Here is a 22247-nt window from a genome sequence, read left to right as displayed (position 1 = left end):
TGACTTCGTAAACTTTTATTGTATGCCAGCAGTTCTCTGACTATGCTTTAAATGAGAGTAGTTTACATCGCTAGAATATGGGCATCAGAGATTAAGAAGAAAATGGGCATGAAAGAATTTTTTATAGTTGGTTCATTTGTTATATACATCTTTCATGTTCACTCTGTAGAGCTCCCTTGGGTAGTTACTTCGTTTGTGCTGCACAAAATACACGCTCTCCATCCGTCAAGGAAGCAGGTCGTAAATCAGCATGGTCAAGTTGTAGTGGCATGATAAAGGCAAAAAACTTTCACACATTTTTTGTTCCATTCACAATTATTTGAAGAGGCTGCTTATCAGTTTTTAATCTTGAAGCTTGCACGGTCACTAATATGACCATGCTATTTTAGAGTGATAACCTTGCTTCTGAAGAAACTTCAAGGTTGCAAGATAGTGAAAGCTTTTTTTTTTGTGCAGTGGCAAGGTGAAATTTTATGGAAGAGACCAAGAGGAGTTGCTTCACGTGCTTAATCACCGATGTGTACAAATGCATAAACAGTGATGAATACTTTCTCATGAATTTTAATTTTCCCCTCCAGTCACAACATCATTGATTCCTTGTATTAATATACACCTAAACTGATGGTTTTATCTAATTCTAAGAAAGGTGCATTGCAAGGTATATTTAGACATTAGAATATATATGTATGCCCTTGTTGCAATGCACGGACAATGTAATAATCTTTATTCCTTTGCATTGTTTGTCTGGTTTGTATTCGTGTTCCGATCACGATCCGTTGATTACACGTTTTATGTTTTTATTTGTAGTATTGCCATAAGTTAAACATAATGCTTTGCTAGATGTCTTATGCGGGCTAGAGAGATTCAATTAATACGGAGAAATTCAAAGTGTGGTTCGGGAGGGGATGGAATGAGATTGTGATCCAGATGCACCTGTGGTACATGTGGTGAGCTTCAATTTGTACTAGAGTTAGTTTCAAGTTTTATCCTTGTTGCAGTAAAAAAATTAAGGCTGGATTAACCACCATGTACATCTTTAATTACTTTTAAATAAGAAATATAATCAAAATATTCTTTTGAATTGATAAAATTTATATAATTTGTACAAGTACATGAAGGTGGAACAGGAGGAAGGGTGGGAGAAGATTAGATATCGTTTCATTTTCTTGCAAGGAGAGGATGGTTACGAAGAAATGACAAGAAATGGAGAGGGAATCAGTTTTATTATTGTATGGATGGAAACCACATGCCAGCTTGTCCAACATATTTCTATGTTGAGTCAATTATTCGATCGCTATGTTTTTTTATTCCATGGCAATGCATGGTCATTCAACTATTCAAATTTACAGGTTGTTCATCCACTTTTTTCAAGCTATTTACATATTTGTCACTTGTCAGCAAGTTTGCATATGGTGCTAGGAAGTGAACATAAGGACACATAAACGTTGCATTTTGAATATGAAATAAACTCAACATCCAAATAACAAATTCGTTGCTCTGTCCATCAGTGAGCAGGAAATGTAAGCATCCTTCTAAATAAGATATTACCTATCTTGAAGCTGGAAATGCAAGAATTCTTCTAAATAAGATATTAGTTATCTACATGATGGAAATGCAAGCATCCAAAATTTACAACAATATTTCTAAAAACTGGAAACAAGCTTGCAATCTTGATACAAGAATGAAACATAAGCAACATCACAAAGTTTGCTATTTCTTTTGAAACATAATTACCAACAAGTGATATACATGTGAACTTACAGTTTATTCAAATTGGAATGCGGCTCACTCTACTAAAAAGGACGATGTCACTCACTCCGACTAAAAACGATCATCTACTCGCATTTAGCATCTGACCAATGAATATATATTGTATATGAGTTTTCTATTTTTTATTTTAATATTATTTATATGTCTACTTTTGTAGATCAAAGATCAAAACTGATGGCTTTTTATTGACAAAGCTTTATGATGAACCAGACTGACAAATCATCGGGTTTTAAACAATCAGAAGAGATGCATACAAATAATTGTTCTTTATATATTTGTTGTGCATGATAATACAAAAGGTATTTTTCTATACATATTTATTTTTACAGAGTATGAAAGAGATGGAGATGGATTATGTCAACGTTAAAAAAGAATCCATCAACAAGGGTGTTGAGGCGATGTCATTGGAAGGGTCCAAAAAATTCATTAAGATTTATACAACAAAAGGCCCGTGGCAACGCACGGACATTGTACTAGTGTTTACAAAGACTGAGCTCTCACTAATGTCAATGCAGAAGCCGGTAGATCAAACGGTGGAGTAACATGACCTTGATGACAGAGTCGGCGGTTCAAATTTATCTCCACCTAGGGCCTCCCAGCCTAATAACCTCCTCGGCACATGAATCATGGTGAAGCCGCCTGGCATCACCGTCATCCTTCTTCTCAGTTACGTCGCCGTACAGGTCTTTCAGCTTAGCTAGGTTACTCGAGGCAGCAGCAGCCTTCTCTTTGCTTGTATCCCCAAATGGACTAGATCGATGCTCATTCTTGCTCCGACTCCGGCTCCTGCTCCTGCTACGACTCCGGCTTCTGCTCCTATGACATGAGCTGGAGCGTCTGTGTCTACTGTTGTCACACTCGCTTCGGTAATCCCTTCTTTCTTCTGAATGCCTGGACCTGTAATAGTCACAATCCCTGCTGTCACGGTCATAATCACGCTCTCTGTCATGGCTTGAACGATCACGCTCTCGGTGACGGCTTGAACGGCCAGTATCTCGGTCATGGCTTGAGCGGCCAGTATCTCGGTCACGGCTTAAACGGTTACCTTCTCGGTCGTGACTTGAACGGTCATTGTAAGGCCACACCGTGCTTCTCTGTCGGTCATTGTAAGGCCCCTCCCGACTTACACTGCGACGAAATGGTGAAGATGATCTCCGATGATCATCTTGGGTGACTGTTCGCCGCACTAGGGAAGAATCCCGTGTGGAAGCACGGTGTGGCGCACGCTGTCCAAAAGAAACCGACAGAGAAGCTTTAACAGAAGAGGGGCGACGGGCAGTGTCCTCTGATCCGTGGCGACTGTCTCCAGTCACCCCAGAAAGCTTGGTAGGCAGCTTCATCTTCTCAAGATTGGTTGTTACTTGACGAACTACTGGAACAGGAACTCTTGGAAGGATACTATCAAAGTAGTACTGCACAAGGAAAACAGAGCAACATGCTGGTCAATATAAACTTGCTAACATAGTCAAATTAGGTGACACAATTCAATCCAATCTTGTGATATGGCCATTGAGAATCACAAATAAACCTTTAACCAACTATCTATGAATTTGACACAGCTTCTTGGAAAAGAGAAGTGCATATACTATGAACAAGCTATGCTGTTGAATCATGACTTGCCTGACTAAGAAATTTGTCCAGCTAGTTGGCATAGTTTCTGAACATATATACAATAAACACAAGATTAAAAACTGTTAACAGCATCAGAAAATAGAAGGTGAGAAGTAGCATGGAGAAATAAACTCATGTAGTATAGTAATCTAGTTCACATGAGAATTAAAAGGATTACATACAGAAAGGTGAGCCAATAGAGAAAGGAACAAACATTCTTCAGTTATAACGACATAAACAGGAAAAAAATGTCAAACAAACAAGTGCACTTATTTTTATTCTGAAAGCAAGAACTTGAGATGCAGACCTGTCCAAGTATAAGATCACGCACATATACACCCATGGTTGTCATGCGACCATTAGATCCAGGGGAGAATTCCTGCATCAAGTCAAAAATAATAATTATATGGCTAACTAGCTAATTAGTTAATAATGATGAAATCAAATGGACTCGATATATTTCCTTATTAATTATAAACTTGTATTCCTTGGTTTGTACACCATGACTTCTGCAATTAGCACATCTTTTTTGAACAAGCTAGTTGCAGGCCATATAGCTCATCTAATGGATTGTATCCACTTATTATTTGGAAATTAAATGGAAGCTCAATATGGTTATGGTCTTATGGACTTATGAAAGTACATATAACAGCAAAAAACATAAAAGTACAAGAAATATACAAATGAAAACTCAAAAACGGCAATACCTCATCATCCTTCAAGTAGGGCTCATACCATGTCCATAGGATCTTTGGATCTGCAACATACCGAAGATACAAAAATCCTATCTGCAAAAACAAACACCAATTGGTTATTTAGTAGAGGCCAGCTGATTATCTAACACGATAAATGAAGACAAACAAAAAATGCTCACAAATCCAATGCACAGACTGGTACACTACTGCTTGCAAACTTTGTTCATCCACGTGTCCTAGGACCAAAATCAAGACACAAGGCCATCCAAGAAAGCAAGTCATATGACTGTTAGTGGTTATAACCAAAATGTAATAAGTGAACGTAAAAAAAATGGAAGAGTTGATTGCTTAGGATAGGTTGATAACACCAGTTTGTCACTGCAAACATACTAACACTTCATTTTCGTACAACTTTGACATACAACCTAGTGCATGCATTAATCACAAACAAATGTAACGAGTAGACACAACAACCATGATGCGCGTATTTGTCAAAAGTAACTTATGTCAAAGAAACTTACAGCTCTAATGTATGGGGAGTCAGGATGCTTCAACAAACCATGCATCTGTTTCACAGTAAGCTTCATTGTGAAGAACTTGTAGAGGAGACAAAATGCAGTGGAAGGACCCCTGCAATTGCCAGTCATCCAAGGCTCCACATGATCAACTTGGTTGTAGATCTCGTCAATGACCTCATGATAGGTCTTCATCTGGTAGAGCTCCTTGAAGTAATCAGAAGAAAGAATATTCATACAGAGAACCTTCTCCATCAGCATATCAATGGGCTTCCCTGAAGTCTGTATCTCCATATTTCAGCGAACACAAACCTGGACCAAAAACAGAGGGATCCTCTTAGCTTAAGGCCTCAAAGCTTATGTCACACACAAGTAGAAAAGTATAATATAATGAACCTTTTCCCAAAATACGAAGAAAACTTGATTTAGTTCTGATAGAAATATTACGCAAATATTTACAGACATGCCACCTGAGAAAAATGCAGATCAGTCTTTACCTCAAATGGCTGAAAATTCATGTGTCCCTTACTACCCATGAAATGCCCAATTAAGCTCTCAAGGTCGACAAATTCTACTATGTTACTATCAGTGCGTCTGACAAGTGACAAGTAATGGCACGCAAGCAAACCTCGAGAGTGGCTGATAGTTTTACCATGTACTCAATTAAGAGAGTCCCCACTGTGATGTCCAGACAACCTGCACTGAGCCTTTTCCACTATCTAGCCTAAGGATTCCCCCCGATAACTTAATCCCTCCAAATCGCTGATGCGGATAAATGCAACCCACCATACACTTGTATTTCTATGGGGCCAAGTAGAACTAGACTAGAACTATTTTACACAAAGAATTTTCCATGGCCATTAATCACACAGATCATCGAAAACCCTATCGTTAACGTACACGATTTCGTCAGAGTACATTCTCATCTATTCCGCACCTAATAGCAAAAAGGGTCTCAAAATAGTAATTTGCCTCCACTTAACTAATAACTGGCGAGATGAATCTATGTACGCAGAGACAGAAAGAGATACTCACACGCAGGATGGCGAACCCAGGACCTCCTCGGCTTCCAAGAGCGCGGGCGGCTCGCGGAGACCCCCAAAGAAGACGGGATGACGACGCTCGGTAGATGATGAACTCGTGGCGGCTTCGGCTTCGGCGGCGGCGGCGGCGGGTGAGATGGTTGGGATTCGTCGGTAGCTGGGAGGTAGCCGGAGATGGATGAGGGAGGGGAGGGGAGGGTCGGCTGTGGATTTGTGGAGGTGGGAGAGTCGCGTACGACTCGGAATCCAATCATCTATTGGGCTGTTCCAAGCAGCTGATGCCCTTTATTGGGCTCTCCGCGAGGTTTTGCCCGTTACAAAACCAGACTGCATGTTGGGCTCTTTTCCTCTTCTTTTTTCAAATTGATGGGAGATTTTATTGTTGTTATTCTTGGTTTCAACTTTTATTATTTTTATTACTAGCACAAATGCCCGTGCGTTGCAACAGAAAAAAATTCGGTTCCTATGAGCCATGGTTGACCGGGTCAAGGAACTATGTCAGGGGACAACGGTTCTTATGTCGGAAAACATATGTATCAGTTGAGGATCACGAGTTCACCACATGGATCTTAGGACATGGGGTACGATTCAGATTAAATTGATCTGATTGACAATGTTTTTTTACGAAAAAACGTTTGATGTATTAATAACATCATGACAATATAAAGAACATCAAAAGTAATAAAATGTAATAATTACAAAAATTTCATCGTGTGTTTCAATGAAAAATAAAATTAATGCAAATTTAGTCAGGAATATTAATGTTGATGGCAACGTCCGGAGAAATATTTCTAGTTCCTATGAACAAAGGTTGGCCGGGTCCGGAATATTAATAGCTGGAAGAACGATGTATCAATTGAATATCGAACATGGGGTACAATTCGGCTGATTGACAACATCTTTTATGGAAAAACTTTGATTTCTTCATAGCATCATGACAATATAAAGATCATTAAAGGTAATGGGATTTAAATAACTAATAAAAACTAAATCGTGTGTTTGAGCAGAAAATAAAATTCACGTAAATTTAGTAAGGAATATTAATGCCAACGGCAAGGTCCTCCTTTTTTAACCCGGCAATGTCGTCCTTTACCATGTATTTAAATCATTGTGCAACGTCGTCTCCTTTTATTACGGGAACTCCTACTATACTTCCTATCATTTATCTTGCATGTCAAGCTGCATAATTACCCCACAATCCTGGTAACGTCCTCCTTTACCATGCATTTAAATCAGTGTGCAATGTCCTATGTTGATGTGCAAAAGAATCACAAAACCTACTTCACGTGACATTACACACCACTTATATCCAATTCTCACAAGCGTTGAAATAAGGTTACCCTCGTCTCTATAAGATGCATATTCGCGTGTTTTCCCACGGGTTGCAAATTTTTTTTGGATCATGAAGTGTTGATGTGAAGAGGCCAACCCAATGTCCTGAGAAATGCTACACTTACACCCTGATTCCTACTGAATATTGTTACGGGCTGAGCTGTGAAACATTGATTGAAAAGCAGGAGGGGATGGGACCCGCATTGAAAATCAGGGGTGGGAAGAGATTGGCGGAGAAGAGTCCGTAGGTGATTTCCGTGTCATGTTGCCCGTAAGTGTAGAATTATCGCAACGTCCTTTGTTGGCGCATATTTCAGCTCTACACTGACATCGGATGGAATAATAATGTTGCATGAAATTTTCTTTTAGCGGGAGAAACATACAGTGTGATTCCTGAGAATTTAATAATTAATTTAAAGGATCTTTTAGATTATCAAAAGATTTGAATCCTAAAGATTTTGATTATTTAGGTTTTCTGTTTTCACTTAAGATTATTTGATTTGAAAGATTATCTATCTTCTTTCCTAATGTTTTTTTGCCCTATTTGGGCTTGGCCCAAACGCAAGGAAAAATGATACTTTCTCCCATGGGTCTCTCCCATACTCTCGTTCGTGCGCATATAGATGTATGGTTCAAAATGCGAAGTACCTGTGGTTGGATAGTTATAAGGATAGTGGTATTCTAACCCACCAGGATCCAAGTCCTAGACTTGACACTGTGGCCCGCATTATTTTAATTTTATTTCAGACTTTCATCGATGTTCGTTTAGTGAGAGAAGACGTTTCTCTTGCTGAAGGTGTTCATAAAGTTAGCGTGTGCATGTGTGCGTTCAAGAAATGAGTATATATTCGTGTTTGTGAGTGGTTTCAATTATACTAGGTTAAAAAACCCTAAAGTATGTATTGTGCATCCTCCTTTTCTTAATTAACAGGGAAGGATTAAAAAAATCTGAGATAAACAACTTTTGGCTGTGTGTTCCAGCCGGCACGTACACCATTAGTCATCCTGTCACGTGTACGCCTCGCTCTAGCAGAGAAGGCCACGCTTCAAAGCTTATCATTTCATCTCCACCCTCCACCGCTCGTTCTATTTTCTGTCGCTCCATCTCTCTCATCTCTATCTGGTTTTCGTAATTGAAGTAGCACATGGCAGAGCAGGCTGTGACCCCGCGCTTGTTGCGGCGAGCGGCGATGATGCCCGGCTGCGACCCCGCGCTTGTTGCGGCGAGCGCCGATGATGCCCGGCTGCGACCCCGCGCTTGTTGCGGCGAGCGCCGATGATGCCCGGCTGCGACCCCGTGCTGCCGTGTGTTTGGTGTCTGCCTCTTTGCCCTCCCCCTGGCTGCCATGCCCGTGTGCACGTCATCGCTTGCCTCTTGCCGTTCCTCCTACCACGTCGCTCCTCGGTGCTTCTAGATGGAGGTGGTTGCTACACCTTTGTCGCCTCCCAAGTCCCAACCCACCTCCGTCGCCTCACCTAATCCCCAAAGCTCCACCTTCGGCGAGCCAAATCAAGGATGACCAGGGCAAGCTCCACCGCATCAAAGGCTTCACCGCGGGTCCGTGGCCACCTTGGCCAAGGCCGATGCTGCACGCCGCTGTTGCCTTCTTGCTGACGGGCCGCCCTGCTCGGTTGCTCTGCCAGCCCGCACGCACATGCACAGCTCGAGCTTGCTTCTCTTCCCCTGCAAAGCTTCCCCTATGTGTCCTCACCCTGCTCGTGCTCGTTAGATAATAACGAGAAATAAACGAGACAAAGAGACACGGATTTTTACGTAAAAACCCTTGCGGGAGAAAACCACGGACGCACGAAGGCGCAATCACTATGTGGAGGAGTATTACAAGCACGAGACGACAGGCCGTCTTAGGTGCGACTACATGGGATATATATGAGGGCAATACATGAGAGTTCTTGGAGGACAAGTAAACGAGTTGTACTCGTACGCGTCGACGTCAACGCAAAGGCCCACACCAGTTGTACTACGTCTAGTTCAACACGGTATAATTTAGATCACAATTTAACAATCTCCACCTTGATCCAAATTCCCTCCAGTAGTCAGAAGAAAGTAAATAACTCCATCCAAATCAGCATAAACACCTTGTGCGTCAAAGTCCATAGGACTAGTGAGAAATACCAACTAAGCCTGAGCAAAGCTCAAACTTATTGGTCGGAACTGGCTTTGTCATCATATCAGCAGGATTATCATGAGTACTTATCTTGCATACCTTCAAATCGCCTTCAGCAACAACATCTCGAATATAATGAAATCTGACATCAATGTGCTTTGTCCTCTCATGATACATTGGATTCTTTGTAAGATATATGGCACTTTGACTGTCAGAAAATATGGTAGGGCAAGATGAATCTCCACAAAGCTCAGTATACAAACCTCTCAACCAGATAGCTTCTTTGCATGCCTCAGAAATAGCCATATACTCGGCATCAGTAGTGGAACAAGCCACAATAGACTGCAAAGTTGCTCTCCAACTCACAGCACAACCACCAATGGTGAAAACATAACCTGTGAGTGATCTTCTCTTATCCAAATCACCAGCAAAATCAGAATCAACAAAACCAACAAGTCCATCTCTAGTTTTCCCAAACTGTAAATAAGCATTAGAAGTACCTCGCAGGTATCTGAAAATCCACTGAACTGCTCTCCAATGCTCTTTTCCAGGATTAGCCATGTATCTACTGACAACACTCAATGCATAAGATAAATCCGGACGAGAACAAACCATGGCATACATAAGTGAACCAACTGCACTCGAATAGGGAACTCTAGACATGTACTCAATATCTGCATCTGACTTAGGACATAAGGCTGATGATAATTTGAAGTGTGCAGCTAACGGAGTACTTACTGGCTTGGCATTATGCATATTAAAACGACGAAGAACTTTATCAATATATCCCTTCTGACTTAGATATACTTTTCCAGATGGTCTATCTCTGGATATTTCCATGCCAAGAATTTTCTTTGCTGCACCCAAATTCTTCATCTCAAATTCATTACTCAATTGCTTCTTTAGTTCATTAATCTCTGACATACTCTTTGCAGCAATAAGCATATCATCAACATAAAGGAGCAAATAAATAGTTGAACCTTTGACAGTTTTCAAATAAACACAACTATCATAATTAGACCTTTTGAAACCTTGAGAGAGCATAAAGGTGTCAAATCTCTTGTACCACTACCTAGGGGATTGCTTCAATCCATAAAGAGATTTCTTTAACTTACAGACAAGCTTTTCTTTTCCAAGAATAACAAAACCTTCAGGTTGTTCCATATAAATATCCTCTTCTAATTCTCCATGTAAAAATGCAGTTTTAACATCCAATTGTTCAAGCTCAAAATCATGCATGGCAACAATACTGAGTAAAGTGCGAATAGAGCTATGCTTCACAACAGGAGAAAAGACTTCGTTATAGTCAATACCTGGAATCTGACTGTAACCTTTAGCAACTAACCTTGCTTTAGATCTTGTATCACCATTAGAAGAAACACCTTCTTTCCTCTTGAAAACCCATTTGCAACGAATAGGTTTCTTCTCTCTAGGCAATTTTACTAAATCCCAAGTGCCATTCTTTTCAAGTGATTCCATCTCATCATGCATAGCGGTCATCCACTTATTACTATCACCAGAAATAATAGCCTCGGAATATGAAGAAGGCTCAGCATTACCTTCAATTTCTTCTGCAACAGATAAAGCAAAAGAAACAATATTGCACTCTTCAATTAACCTGTCAGGTTTATTAATACCCCGCCTAACTCTGTCACATGCAAGATTCCAACTGGGTGGAACAATAGGCTGATTTGGAGTGGGAGTGACATGTTCATCATCAACGACGGGTTCATCATGTGCATCAACAATTTCATTACCAGATGTATCACCTGAATCAATAACATGCTCCACCTGAACAGTAGGCTCCTGAACAATAGGCTGCTGTTCACTCTCTACGGGAACATTAGTAGATGAAACATCATGTAACATAGCAGATTCATTAAAGATAACATTTCTGCAAATAACAACCTTCTGGGTTTCAGGATTCCACAATTTAAAACCTTTAACACCAGACTTATAACCAAGAAAGATGCACTTAACAGCCCTAGGCTCCAATTTTCCATTATCAACATGAGCATAAGCAGTGCAACCAAAAACTCTCAATTGTGAATAATCAGCAGGTGAACCAGACCATACCTCAATTGGAGTTTTCTTATTAAGAGCAATAGATGGTGAACGGTTAATGAGATAACAAGCAGTGGAAGCAGCCTCAGCCCAAAAACGCATATGCAAACCTGCATTGGACAACATGCAACGGGCTCTGGAAATAATGGTCATGTTCATACGCTCAGCAACACCGTTTTGTTGAGGAGTATAAGGAACGGTGTAATGTCTGACAATGCCTTCAGACTTGCAATAATTCTTAAATTGCTTAGAACAGAATTCCATACCATTATCAGTGCGAAGTATTTTTACCTTCTTTTCAGTTTGTCTCTCAATCATAATCTTCCACTCCTTTATGCTTCAAGAAATAAGGCCAAACTTTTCTCGAATAATCATCAATAATAGTCAGCATGTAACTAGCACCACCTAGTGACTTCTTGCGAGATGGTCCCCATAAATCAGAATGGACATAATCAAGAATGCCTTCGGTTGTATGAGTCAAAGTGTTGAACTTCACCCTCTTATGCTTGCCGAAGATACAATGCTCACAAATTTTTAATTTACCAGGTTCATATCCATCAAGAAGACCTCTCTTATTTAACTCTGCCAAACCAAGTTCACTCATATGTCCAAGACGCATATGCCAAAGGTTAGCAGCATCACAATCAAAATTCTTTGAAATAACTGGAGTAGCGTTACCTGAAACGGTAGAACCTCGAAGGTAATAAAGACCATTGGTCGAACTCAAATCACCTTTCATCACAATAAGGGAACCTTTGGTGACTTTCAAAACACTATCTCCACCTGAATACTTGTATCCCTTTGCATCAAGGGCACTCATAAAATTAGATTTCTCTTCATCTTCGGAATATACCGAACATCTGTGAAAGTTCTGATTATGCCATCAAACATCTTGATTCGAATAGAACATATGCCTTCAATCTTGCATGGTGAATTATCAAAACCCAAAACGGAACCAGCAGCAGAAGTGGAATCAAAAGTATTAAACCAATCTCTATGTGGACACATATGAAAAGTGCATGCAGTGTCAAGTACCCACTCATCATTGGTCTCAGCACATCCAGCAATAACGAAGAGCATCATCGGAACTATCATCACGAGCAACGTTAGCAGAATTTTCACCTTGTTTGTTACCTTTCCTCTTTTCTTTATTCTGCAACTTGAAACACTCTAAGATGTCATGCCCATCTCTCTTGCAATATCTGCAATATTTCTTGTCTCTGGATTGCGACCGACCCCTGTAGCCGTTCTTACTTTTGCCTTTGTTTCCATTATTGGAGTTCTTCTCCTTTGTCCTGCCACGAACAGATAATCCCTCGGCTTGGGATGAACTCGAACCATCATGAGGCACCATTAATTTCATCTTCTCCTTAGAGTTCAAAGCTTCATAAACTTCATTAAGCGTGAGAGTATCACGACTGTATAATATGGTGTCTCTAAAATTGGTATAAGAACTTGGCAGTGAACAAAGTAACATTAAAGCAGTATCTTCCTCTTCATACTTAACCTCCATTGCAGCTAGATCATATATGATCTCTTTAAATTCAGAAATATGATTCAAAACATTACCTCCCTCGGGTAACCCGTGCAGGAATAATTTTTGCTTCAAATGCATCTTGCTGGTGAGATCTTTAGTCATGCAAATCCCTTCCAGCTTTAACCATAGAGCGGCGGCAGTTTTCTCGCTCAAAACTTCTGCAAAATATTATTATGCAAATGGAGTTGAATCTGTGACAGAGCCTTACAATCAATTCTTTTCTCCTCATCAGTCCAGTCCTGAATTCTGTTCTTCCCAAAACTATCCAGTGCTTCGTCATAGTCGGACTGTGCCAACAACGCCCGCATCTTGACTTGCCATAGGGTAAACCTTGTGTCACGGTCCAACAGCGGAAGATCGTACTTCATGGATGCCATGAGTAGATTAATCTGTGTGCACAAAGTAGTACAAGCTGGTAGAAAAAAATCTTGATAGAATTAGTACGCGGGTTAAACAAACAGAGTAAATAGCACCTGGATATCGTTTGGATGTGGATGTAGCAATTTGAGAAGGAAAAAGTAACCCTGTAGCCTTCACGTGTAGGACAGGAGTACTAGTGGAGGTACTTGCTGATTGCTACGGGCTTGCTCAATCTTCACGTGATCAGAAGTAGTACTACTACTTGAATTACTCGATCAGCAGCTACGCGAGAGCAGCGGCTAGCGGATCGACGTGGAGCTCACACACAGGAATCCTCTCGGGACTTGAAGCGCTGGGTAGGCGAGCCGAGCAAAACCGATCAGGCGGATCGACGAAACCTGCGATTTTATGGATCGCAGAGGCGGTTCACAGACGAAATCGGTCTCGGCGACTTGCAACGCGGCGCCAACCGCAACCCTAATTCTTTTGTCTCAAATCTCGTATCTGCAACTTGGCTCTGTATACCACTTGTTAGATAATAACGAGAAATAAACGAGACAAAGAGACACGAATTTTTACGTGGAAACCCTTGCGGGAGAAAACCACGGACGCACGAAGGCGCAATCACTATGAGGAGGAGTATTACAAGCACGAGACGACATGCCGTCTTAGGTGCGACTACATGGGGTATATATGAGGGCAATACATGAGAGTTCTTGGAGGACAAGTAAACGAGTTGTACTCGTACGCGTCAACGTCAACGCAAAGGCCAACACCAGTTGTACTACGTCTAGTCCAACACGGTATAATTTGGATCACAATTTAACATTCCCCTATGTGTCCTCACCCTCTGCCTTATCTCAGTCTCCCGGGCACGCTCTCCCTTCCCTTCTTTCCTAGTTCTTTCACCTGAGAAGGCGCCTCACCAGCGCCCGACCTCGCTGCCGCGCCTCCCCACGCCTGCGCATGCTCCGCCCTGCCGGCGCGCCGCTCGCCGGAGCCGAGTGCCATCGCCGCCTCAGGTGAGCGGGCACGCTTTCCCTGCCCTTCTTCCCTAGTTCTTGCACAAGTGCCTCACCAGCGCCCAACCTCGCCGCCGCGCCTCCCCACGCTTGCGCATGCTCCACCCGGCCGTCGCTTCGCTCGCCGGAGCCGAGCGCTGTCGCCGCCCCAGGTGAGCAGCGCCGTAGCCCTGCCACATTTCCCCTGCTCCCCCTTCCTCTTGTCTCCCTCTAACCTCTCTCTGCCATAGGCACCTGGAGCTCCCTCATCGGCCGATGCGCCGTACCGTCCCGCGGCCTACAGATCCGGCCAGCCTCCATTGCCCTTGCCGTTCCCGCGCCCGGATCTGGCCGGAGTCGTCGCCATCGTGCCCGCCCATGTAGGCATCGCGGCGGCCTCCTCCTCGCCTCGAGGGCGAGCTCCCTATTGACCGCGTTCGAGCAACAGTTAAAATTGTACTGCGGGTTCAATTTCCGGAAAATTCAAGGGCTTTTCTGCAAAATACCAACGACGTATGGGCAGAAACCCAATTTGCTTTATTATTAGGTAAAGACTAGAACAATGCCCATGTGTTGCAACGGGATATAAATATTCTACTAATATATTAGCTTATGATTTACCTGTCCATAATAATGTGATTGTGTAAATAAATGTTCGTCAAATTCTGCCCCTGAATTACCTTATATTTTGATCAGAAGTTTGGAAGTAAATTAAAGTGGAATTGGTTTCGAATCTAAGTAACTTAAGTTGATTGATTATCATACAGGGAATGTTGGAATGAAGGGGTGATGGGAAGAAAGGTGAAATGAGAACCTTACGTTTTTTTAAGTGGTAGAGATTGTTTTTTCGCTCAAAAAACTTTTATTATTTTTTAGAAAAAAACAAAGTCACAAGTACAACTGTACAAGGCACAGGCAGAGTCGTATAGGCTAACTAGCCGGTTTCCTCGCACCGCCAACGCTTGATGCACTTTGGCGGTGTCTGTTTTAGTTTTAGATAACAAATTCATCTTCGACATCATTGTACACAGCTGGTTTCTTCAACCGTGTGTCCTGTAGAGCGCATAATTAATTATCGCATTCGAGTGTCCATCATTACCCTTTTGTGTAACTTTGACCTCATCACCCACGGGTAAACTTATGACCGAAGTCATTCGACACACTTCGATTTTACAAAGCTTTTTTGCCTATAAACACCCATGATTTGCCCCTCTTCTAGCCGACGCGTGGCCAAACTAGCCGAGCGGGAAGCTTGCGCGGTAAACTACGCGGTTGCGCGGGAACAGGCTCACCAATGATACATTTGGCGCCTCTTCGAGCCCACGCGTGGTCAAACTAAACTCGTGTGGAGTTCTCAAGCGTGCACTGGAGTCCTCAGCTATAAACGCGGTGACAAGACGTGACGATTACAGGCCGGCCGACCTCCATTTATTACAGCGGCCATTTACCCCTTGTGTCTCTTCAACCTTTCGATCGCGCCCCACTATTGCAAGAAGCACACCCACCACGACAAATTCTTAGAGGGTATCCTGGGTGGCTCCAATGGCGCTCCGAGCGCTGCCGACGACGAGCAGCAGTTCACCATGCATGCCGTGGTGGACACCCACAAAAGGTTTCACGGAGCTCTCGGTGGTGTACACCAACAACCCGGTCTAGGTGGAGCATTCCATCCACATCGTGGAGCTGTTGCTTGCTGAGGAGAAGTACAAGGTGGTCGGGTTCGACCTCGAGTACACCCGCGCTCGTACCGGGTCTCGTCCCAAGGTCGTCGTCACCCAGATGTGCATGCGCAATCACGTCCTCGTCTACCACTACTGCATGGTCACAAGGCCTTGCGAGTGTTTCGCCAGGTTTGTCAACAACCCCCACTACATGTTCGCTATGGTGGACATCACCAACGATGTAAAGGTGCTCAAGAATTCGGGCATCACCTGCTAGGATCTTGTCGACATCCACGACCAATACAAGATCTGGGGCAGCAACGAGCATGAGAAGGACTCATTGGTTCACCTCGCCGAGGCCATCATCGATCCCTACTACAGAGACATGAAGGATTCCTGCAATAAGGACAAGCGTGCCTGGCACTCGGCCTGGATGGAGAAACTCGGCAAAGCTCACGTCGTGTACGCGGCCAAGGAGGCGTACATGAGCTATGAAGTGTACAGGCGGATCGTTGACATGAGGAAGTGCCTCCTTCCCCAAAACGGCCAGGGATCCAGCCGGAAGCAGAGAAATGGCAAGCGTCATCGCAACAAGAAGTAGATGATTATATCCTCGTTTTTCCTAGTTTAGTATGCATGTAATTGCTTACTTGATGTGTGGAAATGTTATGTGTGTAGTCACTTGTGTAATTGTATGCTTAATTTGGTTATGCAATTCTATCTTTTTAAGTATATATGCTGATGCTTTGTAGACAGAGCGTACGTAGATGTTGTGCGAACAGAACAAATCACATCGCACATGGACTAAACAATGGAACCCGTCGGTGATGTTTTCATCAATCACTCACAATTGTGTACCAACAATCGTTTGCTCACAACACACATGGCTTGTTAAAAGAAATCGTCTGTGTTGTTATCAGTCTTCCCACACATTTCCGATTGCAGACCTGTTTGCCGCGTATCACACACATCTTGTTAAGTTGAACCGTATCTGTTCTCTTGGCTCATCGCAAACAGTTCATCCGAGTAAACTGCATGCCGTATATCGCACACACATTCATCGGGCTGACCGTTTCTTTTGTATTGCCTAATCACAAACAGTTCATCCGAGTGAACTGTGTGCCGTATATTGCACACGCCTTCATCTGGCCGTCCGTTTCTGTTATTTCGTCTCATCACAAACGGTTCATCGGAGCGAATTGTATGCCATATATCGGACACACCTTGATCTGGCTGCCCGTTTCTGTTATTCTGTCTCATCGCAAACAGTTCGTATGGATCAACCGTATGCCCCGCATCGCACACGCACCTAAAATCTGAACCGTGTTTGGTTTATCCACCATCGCAAATGTTTTGCATCTTTTTTGATGATTTTTTACATCATTGTTTGTGATTAATGAATCGCACACAGTTTCGTCGATGGGTCTCTGATTGTAGTGTCGCGTTAGCAGCATCCTGTAGTAGTGATTGTATACCCTTCTTCCCACCATGCATGGTTCTGGCGAGGTCGTATTTCAGAAAAGAAAAGAAAAAGAAAAAGGAGAAAGGAAATAAAAAATGAAAAGAAAAAGGAAATGAAAACAAAAGGAAAGGAATAGAAAAAAAGAAAAAAGGGGAAAGGGAAAAAGAAAATGAAAAGAAAAAGGAAAATAAAATAAAAAGAAAAATGTGAGAAATAGTAGCGGGTTTGTAACAAAAAATTGAAGTAAAATTAAAAGGAAAAAGAATGGAATAGAAAAGAAAATGAAAGGAAAAAAGGAAAAATAATAAAAAGAAAAGAAAAAAGGAAAGGAAAGGAAAGGAAAAAGTAAAAAGAATAAAAATAAAATTATAGCAGTAGCGCGGATTTTGTACCCGAGCTATAGCTAAACACCATAGCAGTAGCGCGTTTTTTGAACCCGCGCTATAGCTAACTTAGCTACCCGCGCTACTTCTACTTTTGATTTAACCCCTGGGCGGGCCTACCTCCTTTCTCCCCAACTCCCCATTCTTCCCCATCCCTCTCACCTCCTCGCCGTCACCGAAGCCCGCCCTCGACCCCCTGCCTCCTCGCCCTCACTGGAGCCCGCCGTCGACCGCCTGCCTCCTCGTGGTCGACGCCCCTGCGTCCTCGACGTCGCCTCGCCTCCGACCCTCCTGGGAGCCGCATCTCCCCTGACCTCCACCTCCCCTCCGCCGTCTCTCCCGAGCACCCTCTCTGTAAACCCCCACCCTCCTATCTCTCTCTGCCTCGGTTCTTCCTGCCATTAGGGTTCTAGGGTTTAACTAGGGCATTAGGTTAGAGAAGTTAGGGCAGTATGGTTTAACTAGGGCGGTAGGGTTTAATTAGAGTTTTTGTTTTCATAGATGTTTTTTAATGAACAAAATGAAGAAAATGTTATTAGTTTGGTACATTACTATAACTAGGTTAATTACTAGGATATTTGTATTCGTGCTGCTAGTAGTGGTGGTACCAGTAGATATTAATTAGGTTAACTAGATGTTCATATATGTTGCAGTTGCTGCTAATAGTAGTGGTACATTAGGTTAATTAGGTGAATTTAACTGAATTTTATATGATTAGAAGTTAACTGAATGACCTAAATGAATGAAATTAGTAGTTAACTGAATTTGTTCATTTCATCATGATAGAGCACTAAAGTTAATTGAATTTTGTTTTATTAGTAGTTAACTGAATTTTGTTCTACACTTAGTTTTCGAGTTAGCTTCTGAAATTTGGACATGTGGTTGCTCATGTATATTTGGACATGTGTTGCGGTGTCGAAGATGGATATTTGAACATTGTTTGCAGGGAATTTGATTTCAAGTGGCCTATGTTTTGCCAGATTGTTGATTCATTTCCGTTCTGGAAAATTTCAGGCGCTCGATTTATCCACTTTTTAGCAAAGGTCATGCCCAAATTTTCCGTGAATTTCAGCATGACTTGTGCTAGAAACTAGGATATATCGAGTGTCCAGGATTTGCTGGAACGAGAATGAATCAACATTTCAGTAAAACATATGCCCTTTTTTATGTCATTATTCATTTTATTAGGTCTAGAATTAAGCGAGCAGACTTAATCGTAGGAAACATGGCTAACAACAATGAAGGTGGGGGTTCTGGTAACTGTGAAGACGTCTATTAGGCGGCACACAACTTTTTCGAGTATCTGGACGAACAACGGCGGTTGCAGGCCCCCCTGTCACATCCGAGGGTTGCACCGACACCGACACCGGCATTGGCACCGATGCTGGTAGAGAACCAAAAGCGAAGAGGATACATCGCCCAAACCAGCTCGACACTATAATACTGGTGGTCATGGCGGTGGACCTCGAAAATTTCGAGCCAAAGCCTGATGAAGCGCGCAGTTGCTACGACAATCAAATAGGATGCATCCTATGGGAAACCGCCACCATCAACGTGATAACTTAAGGAAGATACCAAATATGGAGCACTTCCTCCTAATGAAGTTGCATCAGAGATTCTTGTTCCCCGACCGAGATGAATCGAATATCCATCACCGTGGCTAGACCCGGCAATCAAGAAGATAAACAACAAAGCCATGGGCAAGTTTAGCAGCGCGTTGTCTGCCTAGAAAGTAAGGGTGATAAGTCAGATCGGCAAAAAGGAACCCTACTCCGAGATTGTAAAGGATAATCCGACAATTATGGAAGAGCAGTTCGAAATTTTCAAGGCGGCTTGCACTACTAAAGAAAAGTTGGAGTACATGAAGGGGCTTCAAGAAAGGAACATGGGGTACCACCGCCTCGGAAGTCGTGGTTACTCGGGCAAGAGGCACATACGGGCCAAAGAGGATGCAGAACGTGAAAGTCTGGGGCTCCCAGACCCCTTGGCGGAGTTCACCGTCCCGCAGGTGCATGACTTCATCAGGGTCTGGTACACTTGGGACAGAGTCAACAAGGTTTTCAAAACGGACGTGCCCACGAGGGAGTTCATGAGACTGCTGGTAATTATTAATTTACCACCTTATTTTAGCTTCTGATCAATTCGGCTACACGTTTAGTCACATTTGTAAATGATCCATGTTCCTTTTGCAGAAAGAGCAGCACAGGATTGCAGTCGAAAGTGACTCGACGTCTGAGTCGTCGGCGAGGCCCAAGTGGGACACCCCTTTCAACCGGGCCTTGAACATAATGAAAGGACTCCCGTTGGACAAGCGGCCATCGTATGGACGCGTGCAAGGCGTCAGAGACGGGGCCATGTGGAAATACTACTACCATGAGGATGCCGAGGAGAGAAAGCAGAGATGGAAGTTAAACAAAATGAACATCGACAAGAAGGTTGAGATTGCGGTCAATAAGAAATTAGATGAGACCAAAGAAGCGATACAACCTGAGTTGGTGAGCGAGGCAGGCAAAGCAGCGGTAGCTGCGTGCAGAGAGAAATGGTATCTTCATTTGGTGCCTTGATTATGGCTGTCATCAATTGGGCGAAGCAACATCCAGATAAAGAGGCAGCGGACTTTCCCCTTCCCAGCTTCGTCGGGAGCAACTCGGTGAATGTTGCACCAGCACCTGCTCCCACACCTGCTCATAGCAACCTGTCCTCCGTCTCCGGCGTGCTCGGCGGGGCTTCGTCTTTGGCTGAGCTCGATGCCCTCACAATAACTACCTGTCACACCAACCCTCATCTATAAATATATATATAATCTCCCGTTTCCATTGCCTTCCGGACGTCTCACATCGCAGACATATCTTCGCAGGCCGACGAAACCCTGTGCACCATATTGTACACCATTAGCAGCCAGAAGGTGGATGCGGGAAAGGCGATGATAGTGAAGCTGAAGGAACACTTGTTCCACAACCGTCCGATGCCCCTGCCATCTTCAAGGTTTCCGTTGCCAGTGTCAAAGCGGGCCACGGGAATTTGGCTCCTATGGTAACACTAGGGGGAGATGACGATGAGACCCTGTGGCGGCTTGGCGATTGCAAGAGTTGGGTCCTATTGTGGCCGAAGAGTCTCCTTTGTCTGGAGGCGGCCGAGAGGACACCAACGACCAAGCAGCCTCAACAAGGTATGAACACCAACACCCCACCTACCCAATTAGCGATGCCTGTCATGCCGGGTGATAGCCAACGACGTGAGGAAGAGTCTCCATTAGTGGATGATGATGTCACTACCATCGAAGAAGCAATGGATGATGCCATGGACGAGGATGATGACCCTCTACGGTATCTCAATACCGGCGGCTATGATGATGGAGGATTGATGGCTCAGCAGTATGACTCGGGGTTTGAGCGTGATGAGTTGATGTCTGAATTGCCAGAGCAGGAACGTCTTAAGGCTAATTGCAAGAAGTATCTCTTCCTGCAATCCTCGCAGGACACACCTCCAGATGCTGCCTCAACCCAGCAACAACAACGCGAGGGTCGTGCAATGCTGAGCCCGAAAACACTGGGGGCGGTGGTCGGGGACGGTATGATAGGCTCACTTCCGGTACCAAAGAAGCACAGGAAGAGATCGATGAAAGGCCCTAGTGGCACCAAAGCTGCTTCTATCTGCCAGCCGGTTCCGCAGCCTCGGATTGCAGACTATATACCTATCAAAGGTGCGGCGAAATTCCATGTCCCCGGTGATCCGATCCTACCTAAGGCAGCGCTAGAGGCCATAGACGGCGAACTAAGGAGACTTCATGATGATGTACTATTCAGAGAGAAAAGCCTTCTCGTCTCGAAAAATCCAGGATACCGGCTCTACATGGTTAACGTGCCACAACAAAGGTTGCATGTCCAAACATTCCCCGCGGATAAGTTCTTCCTTCGATTTGATTACCTCTTCGACATGTGATATGTCTCCAACGTATCTATATTTTTTTATTGTTCCATGCTATTATATTATCCATATTGGATGTTTTATATGCATTATTATGCTATTTTATATCATTTTTTGGGACTAACCTATTAACCTAGTGCCGAGTGTCAGTTGCTGTTTTTTTCATGTCTTTGTCTTTTATAAAAAAATCAATACCAAACAAAGTCCAAACAGAAACAAAACTTTTTGACATTTTTTCTTGGACCAGAAGACACCTAGGAAGCTTCGAGAGGAGGCCAGAAGCCCCACTGGTGAGCCACAAGCTCACCAGGTGTGCCCTAGGGGGGGCGCCCTATGAGCTTGTCCCCCCCCCCCCCCGTGGCTTCTCCAACCCAAATCTTAGCTCCATAAATACCCAAATATTCCCTGTATACCGGAGGGCACACCAAACATACTTTTCCGCCGCCACAAGCTTCTGTCCTCGTGAGATCCCATCTTGGGGCCTTTTCCGCTACTCTACCAGAGGGGGATTTGATCATGGAGTGCTTCTACATCAACCTTGCAGCCCTTCCGATGATGTGTGATTAGTTTACCATAGACCTACAGGTCCATAGCTAATAGCTCGATGGCTTATTCTCTCTCTTTGATCTTCAATACAATGTTCTCCTTGATGTTCTTGGTGATCTATTCGATGTAATCTTATTTTGCGGTGCGATTGTTGAGGTCCAATGAATTGTGGACTTATGAGCAGATTATCTATGAATATTAGTTGAGTCTTCTC

General features: G+C 43.3%; 1 protein-coding gene across 8 annotated transcripts; it reads right to left on the bottom strand.

The window, feature by feature from the left end:
* Window positions 1–2127: 2127 nt before the first annotated feature.
* Window positions 2128–5883, bottom strand: LOC123180693 (pre-mRNA splicing factor SR-like 1). 8 transcript variants are annotated; one of them, XR_006491192.1, is made up of 7 exons: window positions 5627–5883; window positions 4598–4903; window positions 4256–4312; window positions 4089–4169; window positions 3689–3760; window positions 3391–3427; window positions 3086–3182 (listed from the first exon to the last, which is right to left on the bottom strand). XR_006491192.1 is itself a non-coding variant. In XM_044592807.1 (6 exons), exons 2-5 carry the CDS (start codon window positions 4883–4885, stop codon window positions 3395–3397), a joined length of 474 nt encoding a protein of 157 aa, XP_044448742.1. In that variant the 5' UTR covers window positions 4886–4903; window positions 5627–5883; the 3' UTR covers window positions 2898–3182; window positions 3391–3394. The 8 variants fall into 8 exon arrangements, 2 of the variants coding, with proteins under 2 accessions (XP_044448741.1, XP_044448742.1); XM_044592807.1 differs by lacking the exon at window positions 4256–4312 and having other exon boundaries at window positions 2898–3182; XR_006491191.1 differs by lacking the exon at window positions 4256–4312 and having other exon boundaries at window positions 3001–3182; window positions 4089–4138.
* Between the last annotated feature and the right edge of the window lie 16364 nt (window positions 5884–22247).

Source organism: Triticum aestivum, chromosome 1D (genome assembly GCF_018294505.1).
Source record: "Triticum aestivum cultivar Chinese Spring chromosome 1D, IWGSC CS RefSeq v2.1, whole genome shotgun sequence".
NCBI lineage: Eukaryota > Viridiplantae > Streptophyta > Magnoliopsida > Poales > Poaceae > Triticum > Triticum aestivum.
Note: the sequence above shows the minus strand (reverse complement) of the source record. Positions and strands in the feature narration are given on the sequence as shown.

Coding starts and splice junctions, on each gene's coding strand:
- LOC123180693 (XM_044592806.1), bottom strand. CDS start 4,885: ATGGAGATACAGACTTCAGGGAAGCCCATTGATATGCTGATGGAGAAG. Junction 3,761..4,088: donor CCTACTTGAAGGATGATGAG/GTATTGCCGTTT, acceptor GACTTGATGCAG/GAATTCTCCCCTGGATCTAA. Junction 3,183..3,688: donor GTGATCTTATACTTGGACAG/GTCTGCATCTCA, acceptor TTCCTTGTGCAG/TACTACTTTGATAGTATCCT.